The following is a 20,927-nucleotide window of genomic DNA, read 5'->3' on the forward strand; positions in this document are numbered from 1 at the left end:
ATCTCATCAATCTAATTAAATTCTTCAGGATAGAAAATTAGTAATTAATTAATCACATTAATCTATTCAAAAAGTTGTGACCCAAATTTCCAACGAGGTAATCTTACGCAAAAGAGTTAAAAGTATTAACAGTTGGACTTAATTATTAAATTATCGTGATAATATTTTATTACTCTGATAATCATTGTAACTTTGTAAGAATCCTATACAGCCGCTTTATCGACATAAAAGTAGGGCCTTTTTTGCCAGTTTTTTTTTTCTTCTTTTTTGCAGGAGATCTGATCATCTGAACCAAACCTTAAACGTTGGCTTTAGATATCAACAATTTCGAATCAGATTGACTGGTTGTTATGCAAGTTTCCAAAGGTGCATGCATGTTTAAGTGAAGTGGTAAACAATATATTTTCTTACATATATATATATATATATGATTATCACTATTCTGTCTTTATTCAAAAAAAGACATCCGATTAACCAAAACTAGAACAAAATGCTACTATAAAAGTTTTTTTCGACAAATTTCGATTATATGAATATCGTATATATACCACTCTACTCATAATATACTTAGACATGAACTCATGTACCAAAAAATGCTTTTACAAATGAAAACTTTAACTGTTACTGACAACATTTTCAAAATTTTGAAAGTTTTCTAGTTATGGTCATGAGATACTAAAGTGAAATTCAAATACATTTTAGAATATATAGTTAACCAACACGATCATAACTCATAAGCCATCACCGAATACATAATGATAATATATTTTCTGGGAGATTGTATATTGCATTAATACTAGTACGTATAAATTATGGGGTACTTCCGAACCTCTTTTGTTCTATTAATACTTGGTAGCAAATTAAATTTTATATTTTTTTTAAAACGAGTTAAATTGTGCAGGTGTCCTCGAAAGGACAATGCTAAAATTCAATAATATTCAATATTTATAATTTGAATTCAATGAATGATTATTATGAAGAAAAAAATATGGAAAAATAAGCTTTCACTATTTTTGTCGGTAACGGTGATATGAGTCTTGATAATCGACGGTTGCGGGACCCATCTGACCGACAAAAAAATTAACTGCGTATTTAATTTTGATAATTTCGTATCCAGATTAATTTAGATTACATTACAAAATCAGTTATATTTTTGCAGTGCATCTATTTCATTGCTTGTTTGGGTTTTTTTTAATCATGAACTTAATATTAGTTTAGTCCCAAATGTCAATCGATCTTGTGACATTTGATTTTTTTATTTTATTATCATCATGTGACATTTGATTTTTATTTTATTTTTATCATGTGACATTTAAAGTTTATTTAAGACTTTTTATCAGTTGAACTAACAATAATTGATGCTTTTTTTTTGTTATTTAACTATAGTAGGCAAAAATCGTTTAATGTATCTTTTGATTAACCCAATTCATGCGCTTCGGAAACCTCTCAAGGGCTAAATAAGTTTATCACTTTTTTTTAGACATTTTCAAGTGATCACTTGCTTCATTTTGACTACTGTCCATGCACTGATAAGGTTAACTCACCAACTAATATATGTCTTTAAGGAGAACAGGCATACACACGAGACATATACCACACCCAACCGTTCACATGCGGACCGAACCTGTTTTTGAATAACCTAGATGCCTAGAACCTGACCCATGACCCGATAACGCAGTAACGAACTCCACACGAGATCTATTACAAAAGCTCTTGGTTCCTCATCAATTAAATTGGAGAGAATTCGGAGAAAATCTACTTTTGATAGATAAAATGAAAAATAATAAAATTTGACTTTATTTTCTTATTAGGAAAAAGCTATGAAGATATTACAACGCGGACGACTGTATCTTAGCCGCAATGAAGAACGAAGCATAATTTTCTCTCTTCTTATTTACTTTATAGTTTTTGACTAAATTTTATGGTTATGTGTCTTACTTGAACATCTGAGAGTTGAAAAAAAAGAAAGAATACACCAACGTTACGAATTTTTTTGATTTCACAAAGTTTTAATCTTATAAAAGTTACTGTAAATCCATTGTATTTCTCAAACTTATTGAGTTGGTTTGACTGACTTTTTTCCCTCAAATTCTCTATAAAAATGCATCAGGAACCGATTACCTTAGTTGTAATAATGCAAATCGTTTTCCTTTATTCTCTCAACTTCTTCATTGACCTCACACTCATACATAAAAATAGTTCTAATCATTCAGAGTAAGATTGGAAGGAGAAATTGAAGAAAGTAATGGAGTAGAGAGGTCCATGTATGTTATACTTATTCAATTATTATACGGTATTTATTGAAGTATGGTGGGTAGCGTACGTGGGACTCTGAGAGTGTCGTGATCTACGCATACTTGGTAATATAATAACATATCGAAGAATCATTTGGATGCACATACTTGAAGGGCGTTCGTTATGTCATCAGTCATGTTAGCTTTGATAATAGTTTATGAGACTTTGGATGCTTGCGCCACAATACATGCCACACGACAAAAGCAACGAATTGAGTGATCGATGGCTTTCTAATCAAATTCTTTCCTTCTTTTTATTTTATTTTATCTACATTTAAGTCTATTGTGAACAATGGGAAAACAAGTCTTCCAACACTAACAAATTCTTTTCACACCGTGGATCATATATATATTTCTCTTTTTACGCATAATTCGGATAATGAATCAGATAATGCAAAGTCCCAAGTTCCTACTACTCCTAGAACAAGCAATGCGGTTACTAAGAGAAAAACAAGTACATAAGTCCATATATATATACTACTATATAAATCTCATAAAATTTCACCTTGACGGGGGAAAAAGTGTATGAATCATGATAATATATAATCTAATTACTTAATTAATTATAATTATGATTTGTAAACAGAAGCGTAGGAATGAGATCACTAAGAAAATGTGTGCTTTGCAGGATCTACTACCTAACCATGGGCAGAGGTAGTGAAGGTTCAATGGGGTCAAGTGCCCCTATTGTTTATATATATTTTTAAATAATTTAAATAAATTTAATCAAAATTTTTTAATTTAATAATAAAATAGAATAAATTGTTTCCAACTAATTTTTTTTTCTTGTTTATAAACATATACCCCCAACTAATTTTTTTTATAAAGAACTGCAATAAAAATTGAGATTAACTTAAACCACATTAATTAGCTAGAATGTTACCTAGAAATTAGGTTATAAGTTTGTATATATAGGAGGATAAGGCATCTTTGTTGGGTGAGGCTATCAAGTGTATGAGGACGACCCTTCAATTTCAAGTTTAGGTATTAAAAATAATTTGTCTAGTAATATATATATGATATATATATATATATATATGATAAACTTTATGGACTTTCATTCAAATACTATATGGAAAAATATATAGATTTTGATCTTAACATGTTCTTGTAATCATTTATAAGGATGTGAATTGTGAAATGGATTAATACAAAAGCGCTGATCATTCCAGGGATACGATGTCGTATCGTCTACTTTGTGTTGTAATCTTAATTAGATCCGTTGGGCCTCTTTTGGGATGGAATGATTGTGAATTTAAATCTCACTATTGATTAGATAACCTTTGGTTTGTTGAGCAGACGAGAGAAAGACTTCAGAATCAACCCCAAACAAAAAAATTAAAAATGAGAAGGACTCCGAGGAAACAAATTGGAATATGGAATCCAATTTCAATTGCTCTGCGAATCTGAAAACTGCTGCAACCGATCAAAGTCTACTCACCATTCTTCACAACATCAAGTCTTCCAAATCTCCAGTTACTAACCTTTTTTTTTCTCTCAAAACTCAAGTTTTTTTGTTCCTTTTCGAAAATCTCTGAATTTTTAACACTGCGTTTTCTCTTGTCTGCAGGCTGTTATAAACTACGGAGCTTCCTGGTAAAACTTGTGTTGGGTTTCATTCAGCCAATAAAACCATCTAATGGATACAGCCTGTTTGTTGAAAATGCCTCACTGAGAAAAATATAGTTCCTCAAGTAAAATGTTGAAGCTTTGGCTTTCAGGTGTCAGGTTTGTAGCCAGATTCTGCCTGTGTTTCAGAGGCTCAGTTCCAGTTTTCCAGGGCACACTTTTGTTTACACGGATATCGACGAGTGTCCTGAAACCACTCAGCACATTCGTTACACACCCACTTTCACCTTTTACAAAGATGGCGAGAAAGTAGATGAGATGTATGGAGCTGGAGAAGAGAGACTCCAAGACCGGCTTTGGCTTCACTCATGAAACATGTTCTCGTACTTCTCTTCTGCTTAGTTAGTTTCTCTGTTTTCTTTTCCAGGTTCAAGTATTTTATTTACTCAATTCACAGTAAATGTAAATCATAATGTTTAACACCACAACGATGGATTTCTTTCATTACAAAAATCAAAATTACAGTACAAGAGATTAAGAAGAAAAGAAAAAAAAAAGGCAGAAATTTAAAACATGAAACTCAAATCTTCCATTCGTGATCTTTTGTTTACCAGATAATTGAACCGTAGGCCTTGTGTTCGAACTCCAAAAGCAGCAAAAACAAATGTGAATGTATGGGATTATTCAGTCTATTGCAATAATAATGGTATAATGATAAAGTTCCCTGTAGTGAGGAGGAGTCTTCTCAACTCAGTTCTTGCAGTTACCAGTTCTTTGTGTTTGCTTAGGCCTTTGGCTTGAGTGGCTTCACGACCTCCCAAGTGAAGTCAGGGTCATCACGCCCGAAATGGCCATACGCAGCAGTCTTTTGGAACCTGAAGTTACCTCCTCTCTTCAAGTCGAGGTTAATGGCCATCATTCCCGGCCTGAAGTCAAACGCTTCCTTGATCAACACAAGAATATCCTTGTCTGGGATGGTCCCGGTCTTGTAAGTGTCAACAAACACCGAGAGTGGCTCAGGGACACCAATGGCATATGATACCTGCACGATACAGCGACGAGCAAGTCCTGCAGCTACCACGCTCTTAGCAGCCTGCCTGACGATATAAGCACCGCTCCTGTCAACCTTGGTTGGGTCTTTCCCTGAGAAAGCACCTCCACCATGAGCACCCCAACCACCATAAGTGTCGATGATGATCTTCCTTCCCGTGAGTCCAGCATCACCGTGAGGTCCTCCAATGACGAAACGACCAGACGGGTTCAGGTGAAAGATGGTCTTGTCATCAAGATACTTAGCAGGAATAACCGGCTTGATCACATGCTCCTTCAAATCAGCAGCGATCTCGTCGTTGGTGACAGTTTCGTCATGCTGAGTTGAGATGAGAACAGTGTGGACTCTAATCGGAATCATGGCTCCACCATCGTTCTTGTACTCCACGGTGACCTGAGTCTTACCATCAGGCCTCAACCAGGGGCAAGTCTTGTTCTTTCTCACTTCAGTGAGCTTGGCACCAAGCTTGGTGGCTAGGACATGGGTCAAAGGCATGAGCTCAGGTGTCTCATCGGTGGCGTATCCAAACATGTGTCCCTGATCACCAGCTCCGATATCTTCCGGCTTTTTGGTCAAATGGCCGTGAACTCCCTGAGCAATGTCAGGGCTCTGTTGCTCAATGTTGACCAAAACATTGCATTTATCAGCATCAAGGCCAACATCAGCTGAGATGAATCCAATCTCTCTGCAAGTGGATCTAACAATCTTCTCGTAGTCTACTTTGGCAGAGGTTGTGATCTCACCGAACACCATCACCATGTTGGTCTTGGTGCATGTCTCACACGCGACTTTGCTTTCAGGGTCTTGCTCTAAGCAAGCATCGAGGATTGCGTCAGAAACCTGGTCGCAGAGCTTGTCCGGGTGTCCCTCGTTGACGGATTCAGAGGTGAATAGGAACGTTTCCATTTCTGAAATTAAGGCATAAAACCAAATCGATAAGCACAAATTTTACCAGCAGAAATTCAGGAAAAAAAAACAAATTTCCTAGAAAACATATCCATAGGACCATATCCAAAGATTTGTATAGTTTCCTCCGACACAATTGAAGAAAACTTGTTAATTTTCTTCAGAATGATTCCGAATTTACACAATAGAATGTCGAATTCAATCAATTAAGCAAGGAAATCAAAAGCATGAACCTCGATTTGTCAGATCTATCAACACAACAAACAATTCTAGATTTGGGAACGAATGATTAGATAGAACATATAAGCTTCCAACGAAATGAACAGATCTAACGAAGAAAGAGCAACAATGGATCGAAGAATTAATCTCAAAAATAAAAAAATGAAATCGAAGAAAGCAAACCTGTTAACGAAGTAGAGGAATTCGAGATCTGGAGAAGAAATTAAAACGAGAGAGAGAGAGAGAAGAGCAGAGAAACGAGAGAAGAGAGAGAGAGAGATTTATTGAGATGGAGTGAGAGAAAGAGAGAAACTCGCCGCGTAACTCGGAGTTCGACTCGCTCTGTGTGTTTGCCCGCTCTTCTCGTGCTCCACGTCCCTTCGGTTTATATTGTTGGCGAAGCTGTGATCACGTGTTTTATGGTTTACAGTCGCATAATGCTTTTGCACCGTCGATTTCGAATGAAGGAGAAATGGATGGTGCGATGTAGCCAACTATAATCTCACCAACCTCCGTTGTCGTTGGTGTGGGTGTGGTTGGTGAGAAGAGTACCCGACTTGACCCGACCCGACCCGATATCGACATAGTAATTGGATCCTCCGGTTAATGTGGAGCATGGTAGCATCAAATGGAGTAGTGGTTTAGAATTTTCAATGTTCTTTTTTTTTTTAAATGAATTTTCAATGTTTCATAACAAAATAAATCTGTAACATGATTTTTTCTCATATTTAGGTGTTGGTTTCGTTTCATAAACTCGTTATTTCTTTTAAAGATTTTCGATTTCTTGTTCCGCTTTTAAAGTTGGGAAAAGCTAGATTTTACCTTAAGCTGGCTTGTGAGTAGAAAATTTCAATTGTTCTAACTTTGTTTATTCTCGACAAAAATTTTTTTAGAAAAAAAGCCAAAACTAAAATATTCAAATATGAGTGAAAAACCCCATAATCGAAATTCTTAAACAATACACATAGATTTGACATTATTTTACAAGCTTTTTGCCTCTAAATATATCATCTTTGATTCTTTTCTATATTAGATTTTAAGGCGTTCTATGTATAATTGAATAAAAGAAAGAAAGAAAAAACAAAGTAGAGAAAAATGGTTGTGGTTGCAGCTGAAGAAGAACACAAAGACATGAGAAGAAGTTAGTAAAGAATAGGTCAGTAACTGAGACCGAGCTGAAGGCCGAGAGCACCATGGATGAGGAAAAGAGCCATTATCCCGCTCCCAAGGATCGCATGCACGTTCCTCAGATCTGGTTTGTCCTGCACATATTTGAAACAACGAGTTTCTTGATCCTAAAACTGGTATATATCACAAAAGTTTTTAGACCAGAAAATTCAGCATTGCCATTTTTTACCTTGAACAAAGTTGGTAAGATTGTTTGAATCGTCAAGAGTGCAAGACCTATAGATCCTGTAACAGCGTGCGGGCTACATTGCACAAAATCCGAAACCATATCATTTGAAAACTCAATACTAAGTTCAAAGACAAAGAGGGTCATTAACACAGTGTTGTGTTTCTTCGAGTTTGGTATCAGTAAATACGAGTTTCATATGTAAAAAAAGATACCTTTCGAAGATGGGTTTGTCGGAGGTAAGAAGGGATGTGATACCACCAGTTGCTCCAAGGGCGAAAAAGAAAAACATTCCGGCTAGAAGCTTCGGGTGCAGGTCTTTTGCATTTGCCTTCTCTTCCTGACAAAATTAAAGGCAAACGAAGAAAAACCAAAACGCTCTTTTAACAAACAATGGTTCTTGTAACATTATAGCCAGATCAATAAGTTTAATAGTCTTACAATGTCATCTGAATAACGAATCCGGAAGCCTAGGTATGTTCCATAGCCACCCATAGCAAAAAGAACCACTGCCTGAGAGGAAACAGATTACAAATCCAAAACCATCACCGACAAATTATAGATGAATCAATGTTTCACAAAAACAAAACAGGACATGCGTTCTATGTCTAAAGGAACAGGCTTTCACACATATCATAGTTTATGGAATTAAGGAAACATTCTTGAAAGATGGTATGGAGGAGGAAGCTAACCATGTTCCCTGGATGGCCCCAATGAACAAGCCATTCAGGTAGATTCAAGGATTTAACAATCTCCACAAAGGGTCCAATGACAGATCTAACAGTTGCAGCTGCCACAAGTGAGATAGATATTAGCAAAATCACGTTTTCTTGTCACAACATTCTTGTTACATCTGTTTACTAGGAAAATATCTGAGAAAAGATCTCGACTTTAATTCAACAAGTGTCAAAAAGCCACAGAATTTGATTAATTAAGCATTCACACAATTAATGAATACAACTAATTTCACAATCTCTCACCATTAGCTATACTTAATATCTATGAATCGGAGCTGAGAAGTTTGTGTGGATTTACCTCCAGGGAGAGAAGCAACAAGGAGGAGAGGCAAAGGAGAGACTGATAACATCAAAGTCTCTCTAATCTCATCATCACCTCTTGCTTCTTCAACAGATTCATCTCCGTCGCCAATCGAAGAACACGCCGGAGTCAACGGAATCCTTCTCCGGAGAGAGGTAGAGAGCGCGGGAAAAGGAGATACATTTGGGAATCTGGAGAGACACGGAGGGGAATTGAGTAAAGGCGACGCCGGAAGTGATGGAGGAGGAGAGATAGAGCTGGAGAGAGCGGAGAATCCGGTAATGGCCGCCATTGAATGGAGAAGAGAGCTTGTGAGTGTAGTCTGGTAAAAGAAGTGAGGGAAGTGTTGTGATAGAGAAGTAGATAGTCTTGAGGAATTGGAAGAAAGGCGAAGAAAGTGACACGACGTCACGTTAAAACGCTGTCGTTTTATGGTTTTTCGCGTGGACTCAACACGCTCCCATGTTCCATCCTTTTTTTCATAAATAATTCTAAAAAAGTAATTTAAAATATTTAATATAAATCGAAAAAATAATTCTTATGTAACTTTGCTCTCCATTGCTGAACAATCTTGTCTTTCTCTGTGGCGTCAAATTAATTTTCATACTCGGGTAAGGAGCTGTTATGCTTAATTGGTGTTTGGCTGTAAAATCAAAAATTTTACCAAACAGACTTTTACTTCTTTTTGCATCAAAATTTTACCAGTACTGCCTTCAATTATGTTTCTTTGGATTGGTTAAAATAGTTTCAAGTAACCAACAATCGTGGCCAACTTTTGGCTTTTGCGTCAAGACTTTTGTAACTCTACGGTTTTCACGTAGAGTATAAGGATCGAATGGAAACTAGCTAGTATTATATGAGATAGTTACATGACAATAATTAAATATTGTAAGGTTTAACATCTTAAGGTGAATTTCCATCCCACGTATTTATTCAAAAGATAGGCGCACATACTTGAGTGGAATATTATTGTATGTTAATATAACTTTATCAATTATTAGATCTGTTTTCATAAAGTATATTATTGTAGATAGATTTCGACCTCTCGGTATAACCACGAAGTCAATACAAATATTTTCAGGTAGGGACTCAATCTCAATAGTTATATAGGTTACTAACTAGTAATATACAAATCATGAAAATGTAACAATAATTAGAACTCGTTGCAAATGCACTAACAAAAATTTGCCTGTGACAATCTAATATCAGTAATAAGGAATCATACATCCATTTTGTGACTGTATTAGCAATGTAATTGGTATGTGAAGTGTGTGCTGCGATTAAGGTAGATTAGATACATAATTTGATAAGTCTTAGAGTTCCTTTTCAGAAATAAGAACGAGTGTATGTAACCTTACTAAAATAAGCGTGTGCGTTTCTAATATAAGGAAGGAGTGTAACCAAGTTACTGTATATTTTCATTTTCAGAAAGACAGAAACCCTCTTAAATTGCTGCCCATCACCATCAAAATTCAAATTTTTTTGCCACTTTATCTGTATGTACAGTATAAATACATACCTAGGCTACATACATACATACATACAGACATGTCTTTGTATGAAAATAATAAATATTTGCTTAAATACATATATATATTCTTCTCATAAGAATATATGTATGTGTGTGGTGGCCTCGGGATCAATCACTTTGACATGTCTTGTGGGAAATGACTTAGTCAAACTTCTCACTTGGTTTTTAGGAAAAATGAGTACACGTCACTTTCACACTTCCTCTATTTTTTTGGTTTAATGTCAACTTCTCATTTTATTTTATTATTTTCTTTTTCTTATCACTAGTCACAAGTCACAACCTTCTTGTTGCGGCAGTCCATGAACTATTTCCTTCTCTTTTATTGGTAGTGACGTAGTGTACCAAGACAATTAATTAATACCATGCATAAATGTTTGACTCTACCATGCACATTTTTTTCTCTTCCATTTTTAATAGTACCTATTCTCAATTGATTACTGGTTGACAAAAAAAAAATTGAGCACTGATTAATAATCTGAAGGACGTTGAAATCTCACTCGAAAGTTATTTATCTGATTAAAAACAGTTTTATTTAATTAATGAAAAACAGAGAAGGTTATTTGGTGTATACATCCTATATAAATTAATACATATATTTACTGAAAAAATATGAGTAATTGTTCCCTTGTTACTAATCCTAAATCTGCAAAGTAAAACTGAGATTCATGTTGGTTCTGGTTAGTTTGATTCGGTTTTAATTCAATGCAGACGCAAAACGGGTTAAAAATCGGTCGATAAAGCGGTTGTTTGGTCTCATCAAAAGACAAACACATATATATGTTCAGTACCTCAATCAAACTGGGACATCGAGAAAACACTTTAAACCATTTGTCCAATTTTCTTCCCACAAACCAATTTGTCCAATTTTAAAAACTTATTAAAAAGAGCACGAAAGCACTTGATTAATTAAAATTACTAGTATTATCACGAATTGTTTTGTTCTTTTTTAATTTTTTCTCCGCTTTCACAACTTAGACCAGCTGTTCTTGTTTTGCTTTGGTGACCAAAAACACACATATATAATTTATATACTCTGTTTCTCTCTCTTTCTCTACATAGATATTATAATAAGTGAAGTTAATCCACATGGGGGAGGAGGAAAAGCATAATAGAAAGAAAATCGAAAGTTGTTCAAAAAAAAAAGGAAAGAAAATAGAAAATATGTTTTTCATTGACTTTGGGCGTTTCCAATACATAGAGCAATAAATACATGTCTTTATCTTTGATAATTACAGAACCAGAAAACATTTTTTCTTTCTCTTCTTCTCTTTCAGAAAAACAAAACAAACATTCCTCAAGCAAAACATATAGATTAGCTACGGACCAAGAGAGATGGGTAGGGCTCCATGCTGTGACAAGGCAAATGTGAAGAGAGGCCCGTGGTCTCCTGAAGAAGATGCAAAGCTTAAAGATTACATAGAGAATCAAGGCACTGGTGGCAATTGGATTGCTCTCCCTCAAAAAGCTGGTATTTTTACCTCTCAGGACTCGAATGAGTTATTTTCTTGGATTTTTTCTGATGGGTTTTCTTTGGATTTTTGTCTCCTTTGATGGGTCTTGATTGTTTTATTTTTTTTTTGAATAATATGATGAATAAAAGGTTTAAGGAGATGTGGGAAGAGTTGCAGACTGAGATGGTTGAACTATCTGAGACCAAACATTAGGCATGGAGATTTCACTGAGGAAGAAGACAAGATTATCTGCGGCCTCTTTGCCTCCATTGGAAGCAGGTTAAGAAAGTCTAGCTTCAACTTCTAATACTAAAAACTGATATGATTCCGATATTAATAATCTTGGTCTTGGTATATCTGATCTTGAAGATAAACCTTGTTTAAATCATAAGAGAAAAATGGAGAAAGTGGGTATCAAAAAGCAAGAGACTTTGCATTTTTCAAGGAAGATTCAATCCCTTTTATTTTCTTAGAAAAAATAATTGATATTGGCTTTTACATACCCACCTTTTGTGCAGTATAATTGCCTCCTTTTGTGGGTATATTCTTTAGTTCATTATTTAGGACAACTATTGGGAGCAAACTTCACTTTTGACAACAATTGAAGAATGAAGCTTTAAAACCTATTTTTTATTTAACTATTGTGGTTACATATAAGAGCAAATCTTGTTAAAAATGCAGGTGGTCAGTAATAGCAGCGCACTTGCAAGGTAGGACTGATAATGACATCAAGAATTATTGGAACACTAAGCTCAAGAAGAAGCTCCTTGCTACCATGGCTCCTCCTCCTCCTCCTCCTCCACCTCATCACCACTTAGCCATTGCTTCATCATCGGCATCATCACCATCATCATCATCATCATCGTCACATTACAACATGATCAATAATCTACTTCCGTATAACCCATCAATAGCAACAAACCAGCTGAACACACCTCATCAGGGGATGATGATGACAATGATGGGCCAACAACAACAACTATTATACCAAGAAAACATGGGCAGTATGGTAAATTTTCCAAACATAAACAATCTCATAATGAGCCATCAAGAAGACATCCAGAAGCAAAGTACAAACAAGGGAATAATGTTGTTGAGTGATGTAAGAAGTGGGTCAAGTACAACAAGTACAGTACCAATGGTGAAGATGGAATATCATGATCATGATCATCATCATGAAGAGGAGGAGAGATCAATGGAAGATTATGGAATGGAGGAGATCAAGCAATTAATAAGTAGTAGCTGTACGAGCAGTAGTAGCAATAGCTTGTGGTTTGATGAAAACAAGACAGAGGATAAGTTCATGTTGTACTATTGATTCAATCTCTCTTACCAACTTTTGATTCAATCTCCATATTCTCAAAACTTAAACATGAATTGTTAATCCTTGCTTTTAAGAGGAGTGTAAATGTTATTCATGAGGTTAGTAAGTATTTTATTCTGAATTACTGTTATATATTTTGTTGAACCTATAGCTGTTTTTTTTTTTAGTATCGTACAACTTGGTTAAATAAAGGGATTTCAGTCTCAAGGTTGGTTCCAGTTTGATGATCAACAGTTGTATGTCTACATATGTCAAATTGTTCGCTTACCAAATAACTACCTTTACAGAGTCAATCAAAACAACTTTATAAAAAAAAATATTTTTCAAAACATAATATCAAATAATGATGCTGCTTTTTACCAATAGCAAATAACTGTCCACATCAATTCGATATAATGACTCTACGGAGACAAATCTTTCTAAAATTTTCCAACTAGTCTACCAAATCCTTAGCATACTAGCAGGAGATTTACGAAAATCTGTGAGCAGTTGTGAAGACAACATGAGATTCTTTATGATTATGTATATGTTAAGTATGTCATATTTATGAGAGAGACTATTCAGTGTTATTAGTAGACTCTGCAGATAGTGGGACATACTTAAGGAAAACTTAGTTGTATTCTACTACTAATATGATGATATATTGGATCAGTCTGCCACGACTTAGAATGAGTCAAGTATGTTCGAAGGATATTTTTGGAATTATATAAACGATCGATTAAAGTCATAAGACGCACATAAATCATATTCATAAGTATTTTATCTGCGTGATCAATGAGATTATTTGGGGTTTCTTAAATCAATTTGAAGGAACATTGAACCAACTTAATTTAAATGACAACATTCATATAGGTATATGAAAACAGATTTGGAATAGATTATGTATATTAATTAAAAGAGTATTTGGTATGTTACTTTGTATTGTTCTTCTCACCCTCATTAGGGAATTTCAAAATCATAATTTCCGATAAACACAAAATAAAAACACATGCATACATACCTTGTATCTTATTTTGTAAGGGGCGAAAACTAATCCCGCTTGCATTTCTTTACTGTATTATTTTTATATATTTTCATGCTCTTTGCTTATACTTGATAGTTAATCAACCAATCGTTGATCAAAGACCGATCATATCCACCGCCATCATCTATTATATGTAGGGAATTTCAAAATAATAAAGATGACAAAAACATATCCAAATCACAATATTCTTAATTCTAAAATTCTCGACTTTATAAAGTCACTCAATCATGTTTTTCCATCGAAACTGGTCAAAGATACCTTGTATAATGGCTAATCATAAAACCTATCCGAAATCTTTCGGATCTACTATTTGACCTCATCGATTCAAGTATCTATTAAGAACTTCAATATTTTAGAAATTATTCGTTTGCCTTTTAGGTTTTTTTCTCTGTATATTATGTGAATTCGTTTATTCTGTTGAAGAGTGAATTAATAAAGAAAAACTTTTAAGAACTCTGAATTTGATCATAATGGAATCAGCAGCGAGGAAAGTGTATACATAACTCTCACATTAGCTAACTATAATTTTTTTTGGTAAAATTAGCTAACTATAACTGTGTCTTTTATTTTTCTATTATTGGTATATTAGGATCGGAATTGATCAGATCCAGTTTCTAACACATGACTCATTAAATTGGCAACACTAAGGTTAGTTTACATTATTATGTCTTTTCATACTGGTTGAGAGAGTCGTACCAAGATTGGCTTAGTATAAAACTAGCATATTTTCGTACACAATAATAGAAATAACTTATCCGTCAAGTTTTGTTTTCTTATTCGATCGTCGATTTGGTAAAAAAATAATTAACTATTTATTTATTCAAAATTATCACTATCGTAAATATATTGTACATGCATCATTATATACATGCAGTAGTTTAAAATAGGGTTGTTTTGAAAATAATGACGTTTTTAAGTTTTAATTTGAGGAAAATGAAGTTTTAAGTTTTAATTAGGAAGGGTAGGGACATATTTTCAATATGGCAAACTTACCTTTCTTTCTGAGAGAGAGAGAGACAGAGCAGTCTGTTCTTCAGAGAGACGGAGGCAGAAAATACCGTAGATCCCATGCGTTCTCTACCTCCGCCCGCGTATCAGCCGGGAAGAGAGCACTCACGCGCGTGTTTGGGTCGTTTTTTGGGCCTGATTTCGAATTTATGAATGAAATTCCCAAAAACCACCTAACTGGGCCTCGGTTAGGGGCCGGAAACTACCCAAGTAATTACACGAAAGATTACCCTTCTCATTTCCTTTTTAATTTTGGCGGGAAAAATTGTGGTTAATTAGGGATAATGGAGTTCATTTGGTTAAAATAAGAAACAAAGTACCCTAACCAAATTAGAAACCCTAGTTTCCCTTTCCAGAAGATGTTGAAATTAAAGGGGAAATTATGCGATGATCTAGAGGACAACAACCCCGGTTATTTACTTAATCCTATTATTGTACACCCATAGATTTGTCATTGTTATTTTCGATTTTTTTTCGGTCTGGTGTTCGCCATTTGCCAGTAATTTTATAGATATGGTGTTCGCGAATTGCAGTGGATGCGTTCATTCTTGTTATGGCGGGAACGTGGATAAGGTACTATACAGGAGAATGAGATTTCAAAATAAACATATTTTGTCGTGGCAGGTGCATAAATTGCAAAGATGTGTCCGAACCAGATGATTTGAGAAATCTGATTGCGCATGAGTTCGGATTAGACACGAGAGTTGTTTCGGTGGAGATTTCCTACTGGTTTGATGATGTTCTAGCTGAGCTTAATGGTGATGGGAGTTGTCCATGTGTAATAGTTACTCCTCGAGAGTACAAATTCTTCCTTTCGCTGCATAAGTCTGACAAGTCTGTGAATTTATTTGTCACATTCAAGGAGTCAGTAAATGGTCAAATGGTGAGATTGAAACGGAAGGAAAGTCTTGAAGTTCAAATTGCGAGGGAACGGCGAAAGTCCTTAGGGCCAACAAACTTCATAGCCTCTTCTTCGGCAGCGTCTAGTCAACCCGATGATGAAGCAGATGATGAAGATATCGATGATTGTTTGCTGATAGCACATGCCGAGAAAATAGAGGCAGAGGCCGCAATGAACACCTCCAAAGGTGTACAACTTGAAGCTGTCTCTGTTATCCATCCTCCATTGGGATTAAAAATGTCCCAGGAATCAGAGAAAGTAGAGGCTAAGGCCAGCACTAACACCTCCGTTAATGTAAAACCGGATGTTCCAAGTCACGCTGTCTCTGATGACCACCCTGAGTTGGAATTAAAAATGTCCCAGGAATCAGACGAGGCGAGAGATTCGGAAGAGAAGGAAGCTGATGATGTTGACGATGACGCACACGGCTCTGATGATGATTATGATCCGGATTATGATTTTGACTGGTGGAATGATTACGTACTAGCAGATGGAAAGGGTTTCCATTCTAAACCTGGATTTGATAAGGATAAGGATGACTCTGGTAGTTCAGGCGGTTGTGGAAGTACTCGCGGAAGTGAGCCGAGTGATTCAAACCATATGGACAACTCCATTTTCTTAACGGAGAGTCCTATTCATTTTCCTGGAAGAAAGAGGACTGTATGTGAGAATGTTCTGGCTCTCCATGTAGATGATGATGATTTTGTGCAGACTCCGACAGGTGATGTCAGTTGCGGGCGTCTGAATGGCGGTGCAGAGCTGAAGAAAGCGATTAAACGTACAAAACTATATGGATTTCCGGATGTGGCCCCAGTCTCTGATGAAATGGGAGGGGATTTCGATGAACTTGATTTGTCAAATGAAGATGGAGAGATATGGGTTGGGAAAAAGTTCAGGAACAAGGAACACTTTAAAATCACGTTGGCCATCAATGCGCTGAAGAATATAGTGACGTTCGAATTCAAAAAGCATGCGAAGAAGTACACAGTCGCCGAATGTCCATCAAAGATATGTGATTGGAGAGTGTTGGGGTGTCAAGTTGGCGAGTCGGCGTTGTATGAGGTGAGGAAGGCGTGTTTGAAGCATACATGCCACCCGGATACAAGAAAGAAATTTTCAAAACATGCTACTTCTAAAGTCATGGCGGCTCTGCTGAAGTCTAAGTATGAGAATGCAATAGTTGGGCCACGTGCGAGTCAGCTACCTGCGATTGTTCTGTCCGAATATAATATTACAGCCTCGTACTGGAAATGCTGGAAAGCTAAGGAGCTGGCTATATACTCTGCTCACGGAACAGAGGAGACTTCTTTCAAATTATTACCGATTTACCTCCATGTGCTCAAGTATGCAAATCCCAGCACCATAACGCATTTGATAACCGAGAGCGAGAGAGATGAAAAAGAAAGAAAATGTATTACCAGGTTTAAGTCTGTATTTATGGCATTGGCTGCGTGTATATCTGGATGGAAACATTTGAAACAAGTACTTGTTGTTGATGGGACTCACCTCACTGGTAAGTATAAGGGTTGTCTATTAACGGCCAGTGGATAAGATGCTAATTACCAGGTATTTCCAATAGCGTTCGCCGTTGTTGATGCAGAGTCTGACAAGACGTGGAGGTGGTTCTTTGTGAAGTTGTTAGAAATTATTCCAGATTCCTCTGATCTTACTATTATTTGGGATGGGCACGGTGGAATTGCCAAAGCTAAAAAGAAATGGTATCCACAGTCATACCACGGTGCATGTCTTGTCCATATCCAGAGAAATGTTCACGGTAAATTCAAAGGTTCCGGTCAGAAAGGGTTGGTCGGAAAGGCTGGAGAAGCGTTCACAGTTTCTAATTTCAAGAGACTATACGCAAGGCTGAAGGATGTTGATTATAGTTGTTGGGAGTACATGGAAAAAATCCCTCTTGCGCTGTGGACTAGATCACACTTTTCTGGTCAGAGGTATAATATGACCTCCAGTAACATTGCAGAGTCTCTGAACAATGCACTATTAGCTCCAAGAGACAGTCCAATCGTTGCAATGCTAGAATTTATCAGGCGAATGTTAAGTAGGTGGCTTGAATGCAGAAGAAAGACCATTCAAAAGATGGATGGTGACATTACAGAAGAGGTTGACAAGTTAATGAACCTGCAGCAGCAAAAATCTGCTGCACTATCGGTTCAAGGCATTTTTTTGTGGGAGGTTGAAGTGAGTTCTGAGTTCGGTGTACGGAGGCTTGTTGATCTCGAAAACAAAACATGCTCATGTCTAGAGTTTCAGACATTGAAATACCCTTGCCGACATGCAATGGCTGCGGCTAGGCTTCGCCAAGTGGAATACAGCAGTTTGGTTGATCCAATTCTTAAGAAATCAATTTGGAGTGCAACAGTTTCTGGCAAAATCCTATCGGTGCCCGACCCTGATGACATTCGTATCCCAGCAGAGGTGCGTGACCTTATTATTATGCCACCTAAGGCAAAGCGTCCATCAGGAAGGCCTACGACGAAGAGAAAACTTTCAGCAGGGGTGCGTGACCTTAATGATTACTGATATACGCTGTTGCAGGTTGCGAAAAAAAAAGAAGCCAAACAAATGCTCTAGATGTGGAAATGCCGGCCATAACCGGGAAAAATGCAAGGAACCAGTGGGTTGATCGGGTGTGGCTTTTGTGTGTCTCTTGATGTTTTTTTTGTGGGGATGTTGCTTTGTTTTTTGGGTTTGTTTGTAGCGTACACTATGTTTCCCTATATTTAAACTTGGAAAGGCATGAACTATTTTTAATGTGTTATGAAATTTATGATGTTTACTGGTCAGGGTTTACACCCATGACGGTGGACATGTTGCTTTGTTTTTCGGGTTTGTTTCTAGCGTGTAGACCCTTGACGGTGGACACAGTTTGTGTACACTGTGATGGTGGACAACATCAATCAGTTTACATCATATAGTGTACACTGTGATAGCGTACACTATGTTTAATTTGTTATGAAATTTATGATGTTTACTGGTCAGGGTTTAGGGTTTAGACGGTGGACATGTTGCTTTGTTTTTCGGCTTTGTTTCTAGCGTGTACACCCTTGACGGTGGACACTGTTTGTGTACATTGTGATGGTGGACAACATCAATCTGTTTTTATCATATAGTGTTTTTGCATTATGGCTTATGTATAAGTTTACATTTATATGGTGTAGCATATAAATTTATGTGTATGGACGTTATGGGTTAGGGTTTACGGTTTAGGGTTTAGGGCTTAAGGTTTACGATGAAGGCTTTAGGCTTTATCTTATTAAGGAATCAAAATACTTAGTACAGGCGTGGACAATGATCGTGTCTTTGAATTGAAATTGTAGGACAGGACAACACGAGTAAATGGTTTTTTTAAAAAACAAGTCATTACAGTTTTGAAAATTGCAATAATGAAACCAGTGTCTGAGGAATAAACGCGCTTCAAAAAAATCAAATTGCAAACGACAAAAACTAATTAAGTACCTTTTTTGAAACCTGTTGCACCGTTTGACCGACTCGTTTCCCTTTTTTACTTTATAATGTGTTTCCGGTCGTCCTCTATAAAAACTGTCCCCTGCCTTCTTCAGTGAAACAAGTTTCCGGAGACAGAAAAAGTTAATAACAGCAAAAGTTACTTACTTTCTAAACATGTACTCTGCGAAAGTGATCTCATTGCAATTGAAGGAAGTGGAGAGGAAAAACAGTCCATGTTTCAATACAGGTATTTGATGGTTAATTTGAAAATAGGGCATTAGTTAAGTTTTAGTTTTACAGGGTCGCTCTTTTACATCGTCTACCTAATTAGTGATTTGCCGATTTCATTAGGACCTGTGGGTGAGGACTTGTATCACTGGGAAGCTATCATAACGGGGCATAAAGGTTCACCCTATGAGAATGGTGTTTTCAAAGTAGACATTCACTTTCCGCTTGACTACCCTTTCGCGCCACCTAGGGTAAGGAATGAAGCATATGATTGCTCTCTAAAATTACTGTATTTTTAGGGTTTAGGATTTAGTCAATAAAGATTTCAATTACTAATAACACTGAATTTTTTCAGGTGATGTTCAAAACAAAAGTGTATCACCCAAACGTTAATAGTTATGGGAACATTTTTCTGAAGATGTTGAACCCAACTCACTTCAGGACCAACAACAGCATTAATGATGTATTTTTACACATGAAAAAAATAAATCGTTATAGGGAATATAATATAGTAATTCTGTTTAAATAAGGGCTTATCTGTGTTTACATGTATATGTAATCAGGTACTGACGGAAATACATCAAATGTTTACTGCCCCCCAAATAGGCGAAGGACACTTTTTTGTTGAAAAAATTGCTAGGATTTACGTGGAAGACATGGCTGCTTTTGAAACCACTGCACTTGCGTGGACGGTGGAGCACGCCGGAGGAGCATAAACTCCTTAATTGTATTTTTAATTATGTTTGTTGAATTGTGTTTTTTGTTTTGGAAAAAAATAAGACCTCTATTTTGTTAGCGTGTATTTGGTTGGGAAGTTTATGACTTCATATTAACTTTTTAATATCATTTTGTGGTTTTTATGTTTTGGATTTGATAAATTGTCGAAGATAAATTGTCCAACGCTTTCAGGAAACATAAATCATGGAATATTAATTCAAAGATTGTTCATTACATACTAAAAAGGAAATATATGTGTACACTTCATATAGTGTACACATACTCGTGTACACTTGCAAAGGTGTACAACATAAACTTATTTTTAAAGCATTTTGCAGATACACCTAGCACACCAATGTATGAAGCAACCATTGCAAAGTACTCGGATCTCAGGTTCGAAATGATCAAATGCACAATCAGGGAGCTTGATGACGTCGTCGTTTGGATATGAAAATGAGTTTGAGTACGTATCCATGTATGCAGTTCCGTAATATGAAATCTCAAGAATTAACTCCTCACCTAATTGTCGCACGCGCTCTGACTGTAGACTTCCGTGATGCGTTGCCAACAGTTGCAATGTTTGGCTTGCGGAACAAGGGTCACCCAAGCAAACGCTGAACATGGCCGAGGCCAGGGTCGAGAGAGCGTCGGTGGGAACATTTGGTTCCAGCATGGTCCTACTTGCAATGAGATCTGCGCCTCTTGTTGCAAGTCTCAGGCCTTCCTAGTATCTTGCCTCAGGGTTTCCACTCGCCAAACATTTCAGAAAGAATGGGTGTCTTTCCTTTCCAGGGCATATGTCGCTGGGGACACAGCAAAGGGCATAAATTTTGGAAGCTTTGAGGAC

General features: G+C 36.4%; 5 protein-coding genes across 5 annotated transcripts; 3 read left to right on the forward strand and 2 right to left on the reverse strand.

Moving 5' to 3' along the window:
- The first annotated feature begins 2,938 nt into the window (after positions 1-2,938).
- Positions 2,939-4,308, forward strand: LOC18027546 (thioredoxin-like 3-3). Its single transcript, XM_006410796.2, has 4 exons — positions 2,939-2,948; positions 3,594-3,769; positions 3,865-3,890; positions 4,016-4,308. Exons 1-4 carry the CDS (start codon positions 2,939-2,941, stop codon positions 4,233-4,235), a joined length of 432 nt encoding a protein of 143 aa, XP_006410859.2. The 3' UTR covers positions 4,236-4,308.
- A 12-nt stretch (positions 4,309-4,320) lies between these two features.
- On the reverse strand, positions 4,321-6,412 carry LOC18027547 (S-adenosylmethionine synthase 3). The gene is made up of 2 exons (XM_006410797.2): positions 6,223-6,412; positions 4,321-5,822 (listed from the first exon to the last, which is right to left on the reverse strand). Exon 2 carries the CDS (start codon positions 5,818-5,820, stop codon positions 4,648-4,650), a length of 1,173 nt encoding a protein of 390 aa, XP_006410860.1. The 5' UTR covers positions 5,821-5,822; positions 6,223-6,412; the 3' UTR covers positions 4,321-4,647.
- Positions 6,413-6,948: 536 nt separating this feature from the next.
- LOC18026721 lies at positions 6,949-8,777 on the reverse strand. Its single transcript, XM_006410798.2, has 6 exons — positions 8,429-8,777; positions 8,086-8,183; positions 7,835-7,906; positions 7,609-7,733; positions 7,397-7,469; positions 6,949-7,301 (listed from the first exon to the last, which is right to left on the reverse strand). Exons 1-6 carry the CDS (start codon positions 8,721-8,723, stop codon positions 7,197-7,199), a joined length of 768 nt encoding a protein of 255 aa, XP_006410861.1. The 5' UTR covers positions 8,724-8,777; the 3' UTR covers positions 6,949-7,196.
- Positions 8,778-11,202: 2,425 nt separating this feature from the next.
- On the forward strand, positions 11,203-12,758 carry LOC18026722 (transcription factor RAX2). The gene is made up of 3 exons (XM_006410799.2): positions 11,203-11,430; positions 11,563-11,692; positions 12,095-12,758. The coding sequence occupies exons 1-3, from the start codon at positions 11,295-11,297 to the stop codon at positions 12,729-12,731; spliced, it is 903 nt and encodes a 300-aa protein (XP_006410862.1). The 5' UTR covers positions 11,203-11,294; the 3' UTR covers positions 12,732-12,758.
- A 6,551-nt stretch (positions 12,759-19,309) lies between these two features.
- On the forward strand, positions 19,310-20,079 carry LOC18026723 (ubiquitin-conjugating enzyme E2-16 kDa). Its single transcript, XM_006410800.1, has 4 exons — positions 19,310-19,382; positions 19,487-19,614; positions 19,719-19,826; positions 19,927-20,079. The coding sequence occupies exons 1-4, from the start codon at positions 19,310-19,312 to the stop codon at positions 20,077-20,079; spliced, it is 462 nt and encodes a 153-aa protein (XP_006410863.1).
- Positions 20,080-20,927: the final 848 nt, after the last annotated feature.

Source organism: Eutrema salsugineum, unplaced genomic scaffold, assembly GCF_000478725.1.
Source record: "Eutrema salsugineum unplaced genomic scaffold, Eutsalg1_0 scaffold_10, whole genome shotgun sequence".
Taxonomy (NCBI): Eukaryota; Viridiplantae; Streptophyta; class Magnoliopsida; order Brassicales; family Brassicaceae; genus Eutrema; species Eutrema salsugineum.

What these genes read in the sequence shown, in the direction of transcription:
- LOC18026722 (XM_006410799.2), top strand. Translation starts at nt 11,295, where the DNA reads ATGGGTAGGGCTCCATGCTGTGACAAGGCAAATGTGAAGAGAGGCCCG. An exon ending in TGCTCTCCCTCAAAAAGCTG is followed by an intron (nt 11,431 to 11,562) that starts GTATTTTTACCT and finishes GATGAATAAAAG; the next exon opens with GTTTAAGGAGATGTGGGAAG. An exon ending in TTTGCCTCCATTGGAAGCAG is followed by an intron (nt 11,693 to 12,094) that starts GTTAAGAAAGTC and finishes TTAAAAATGCAG; the next exon opens with GTGGTCAGTAATAGCAGCGC.
- LOC18026723 (XM_006410800.1), top strand. Translation starts at nt 19,310, where the DNA reads ATGTACTCTGCGAAAGTGATCTCATTGCAATTGAAGGAAGTGGAGAGG. An exon ending in CAGTCCATGTTTCAATACAG is followed by an intron (nt 19,383 to 19,486) that starts GTATTTGATGGT and finishes CGATTTCATTAG; the next exon opens with GACCTGTGGGTGAGGACTTG. An exon ending in CCAACAACAGCATTAATGAT is followed by an intron (nt 19,827 to 19,926) that starts GTATTTTTACAC and finishes ATATGTAATCAG; the next exon opens with GTACTGACGGAAATACATCA.
- LOC18026721 (XM_006410798.2), bottom strand. Translation starts at nt 8,723, where the DNA reads ATGGCGGCCATTACCGGATTCTCCGCTCTCTCCAGCTCTATCTCTCCT. An exon ending in GGGGCCATCCAGGGAACATG is followed by an intron (nt 7,907 to 8,085) that starts GTTAGCTTCCTC and finishes GTTTCCTCTCAG; the next exon opens with GCAGTGGTTCTTTTTGCTAT. An exon ending in TTCGTTATTCAGATGACATT is followed by an intron (nt 7,734 to 7,834) that starts GTAAGACTATTA and finishes TAATTTTGTCAG; the next exon opens with GAAGAGAAGGCAAATGCAAA.
- LOC18027547 (XM_006410797.2), bottom strand. Translation starts at nt 5,820, where the DNA reads ATGGAAACGTTCCTATTCACCTCTGAATCCGTCAACGAGGGACACCCG.
- LOC18027546 (XM_006410796.2), top strand. An exon ending in TCAAGTCTTCCAAATCTCCA is followed by an intron (nt 3,770 to 3,864) that starts GTTACTAACCTT and finishes TCTTGTCTGCAG; the next exon opens with GCTGTTATAAACTACGGAGC. An exon ending in ATAAACTACGGAGCTTCCTG is followed by an intron (nt 3,891 to 4,015) that starts GTAAAACTTGTG and finishes TTTGGCTTTCAG; the next exon opens with GTGTCAGGTTTGTAGCCAGA.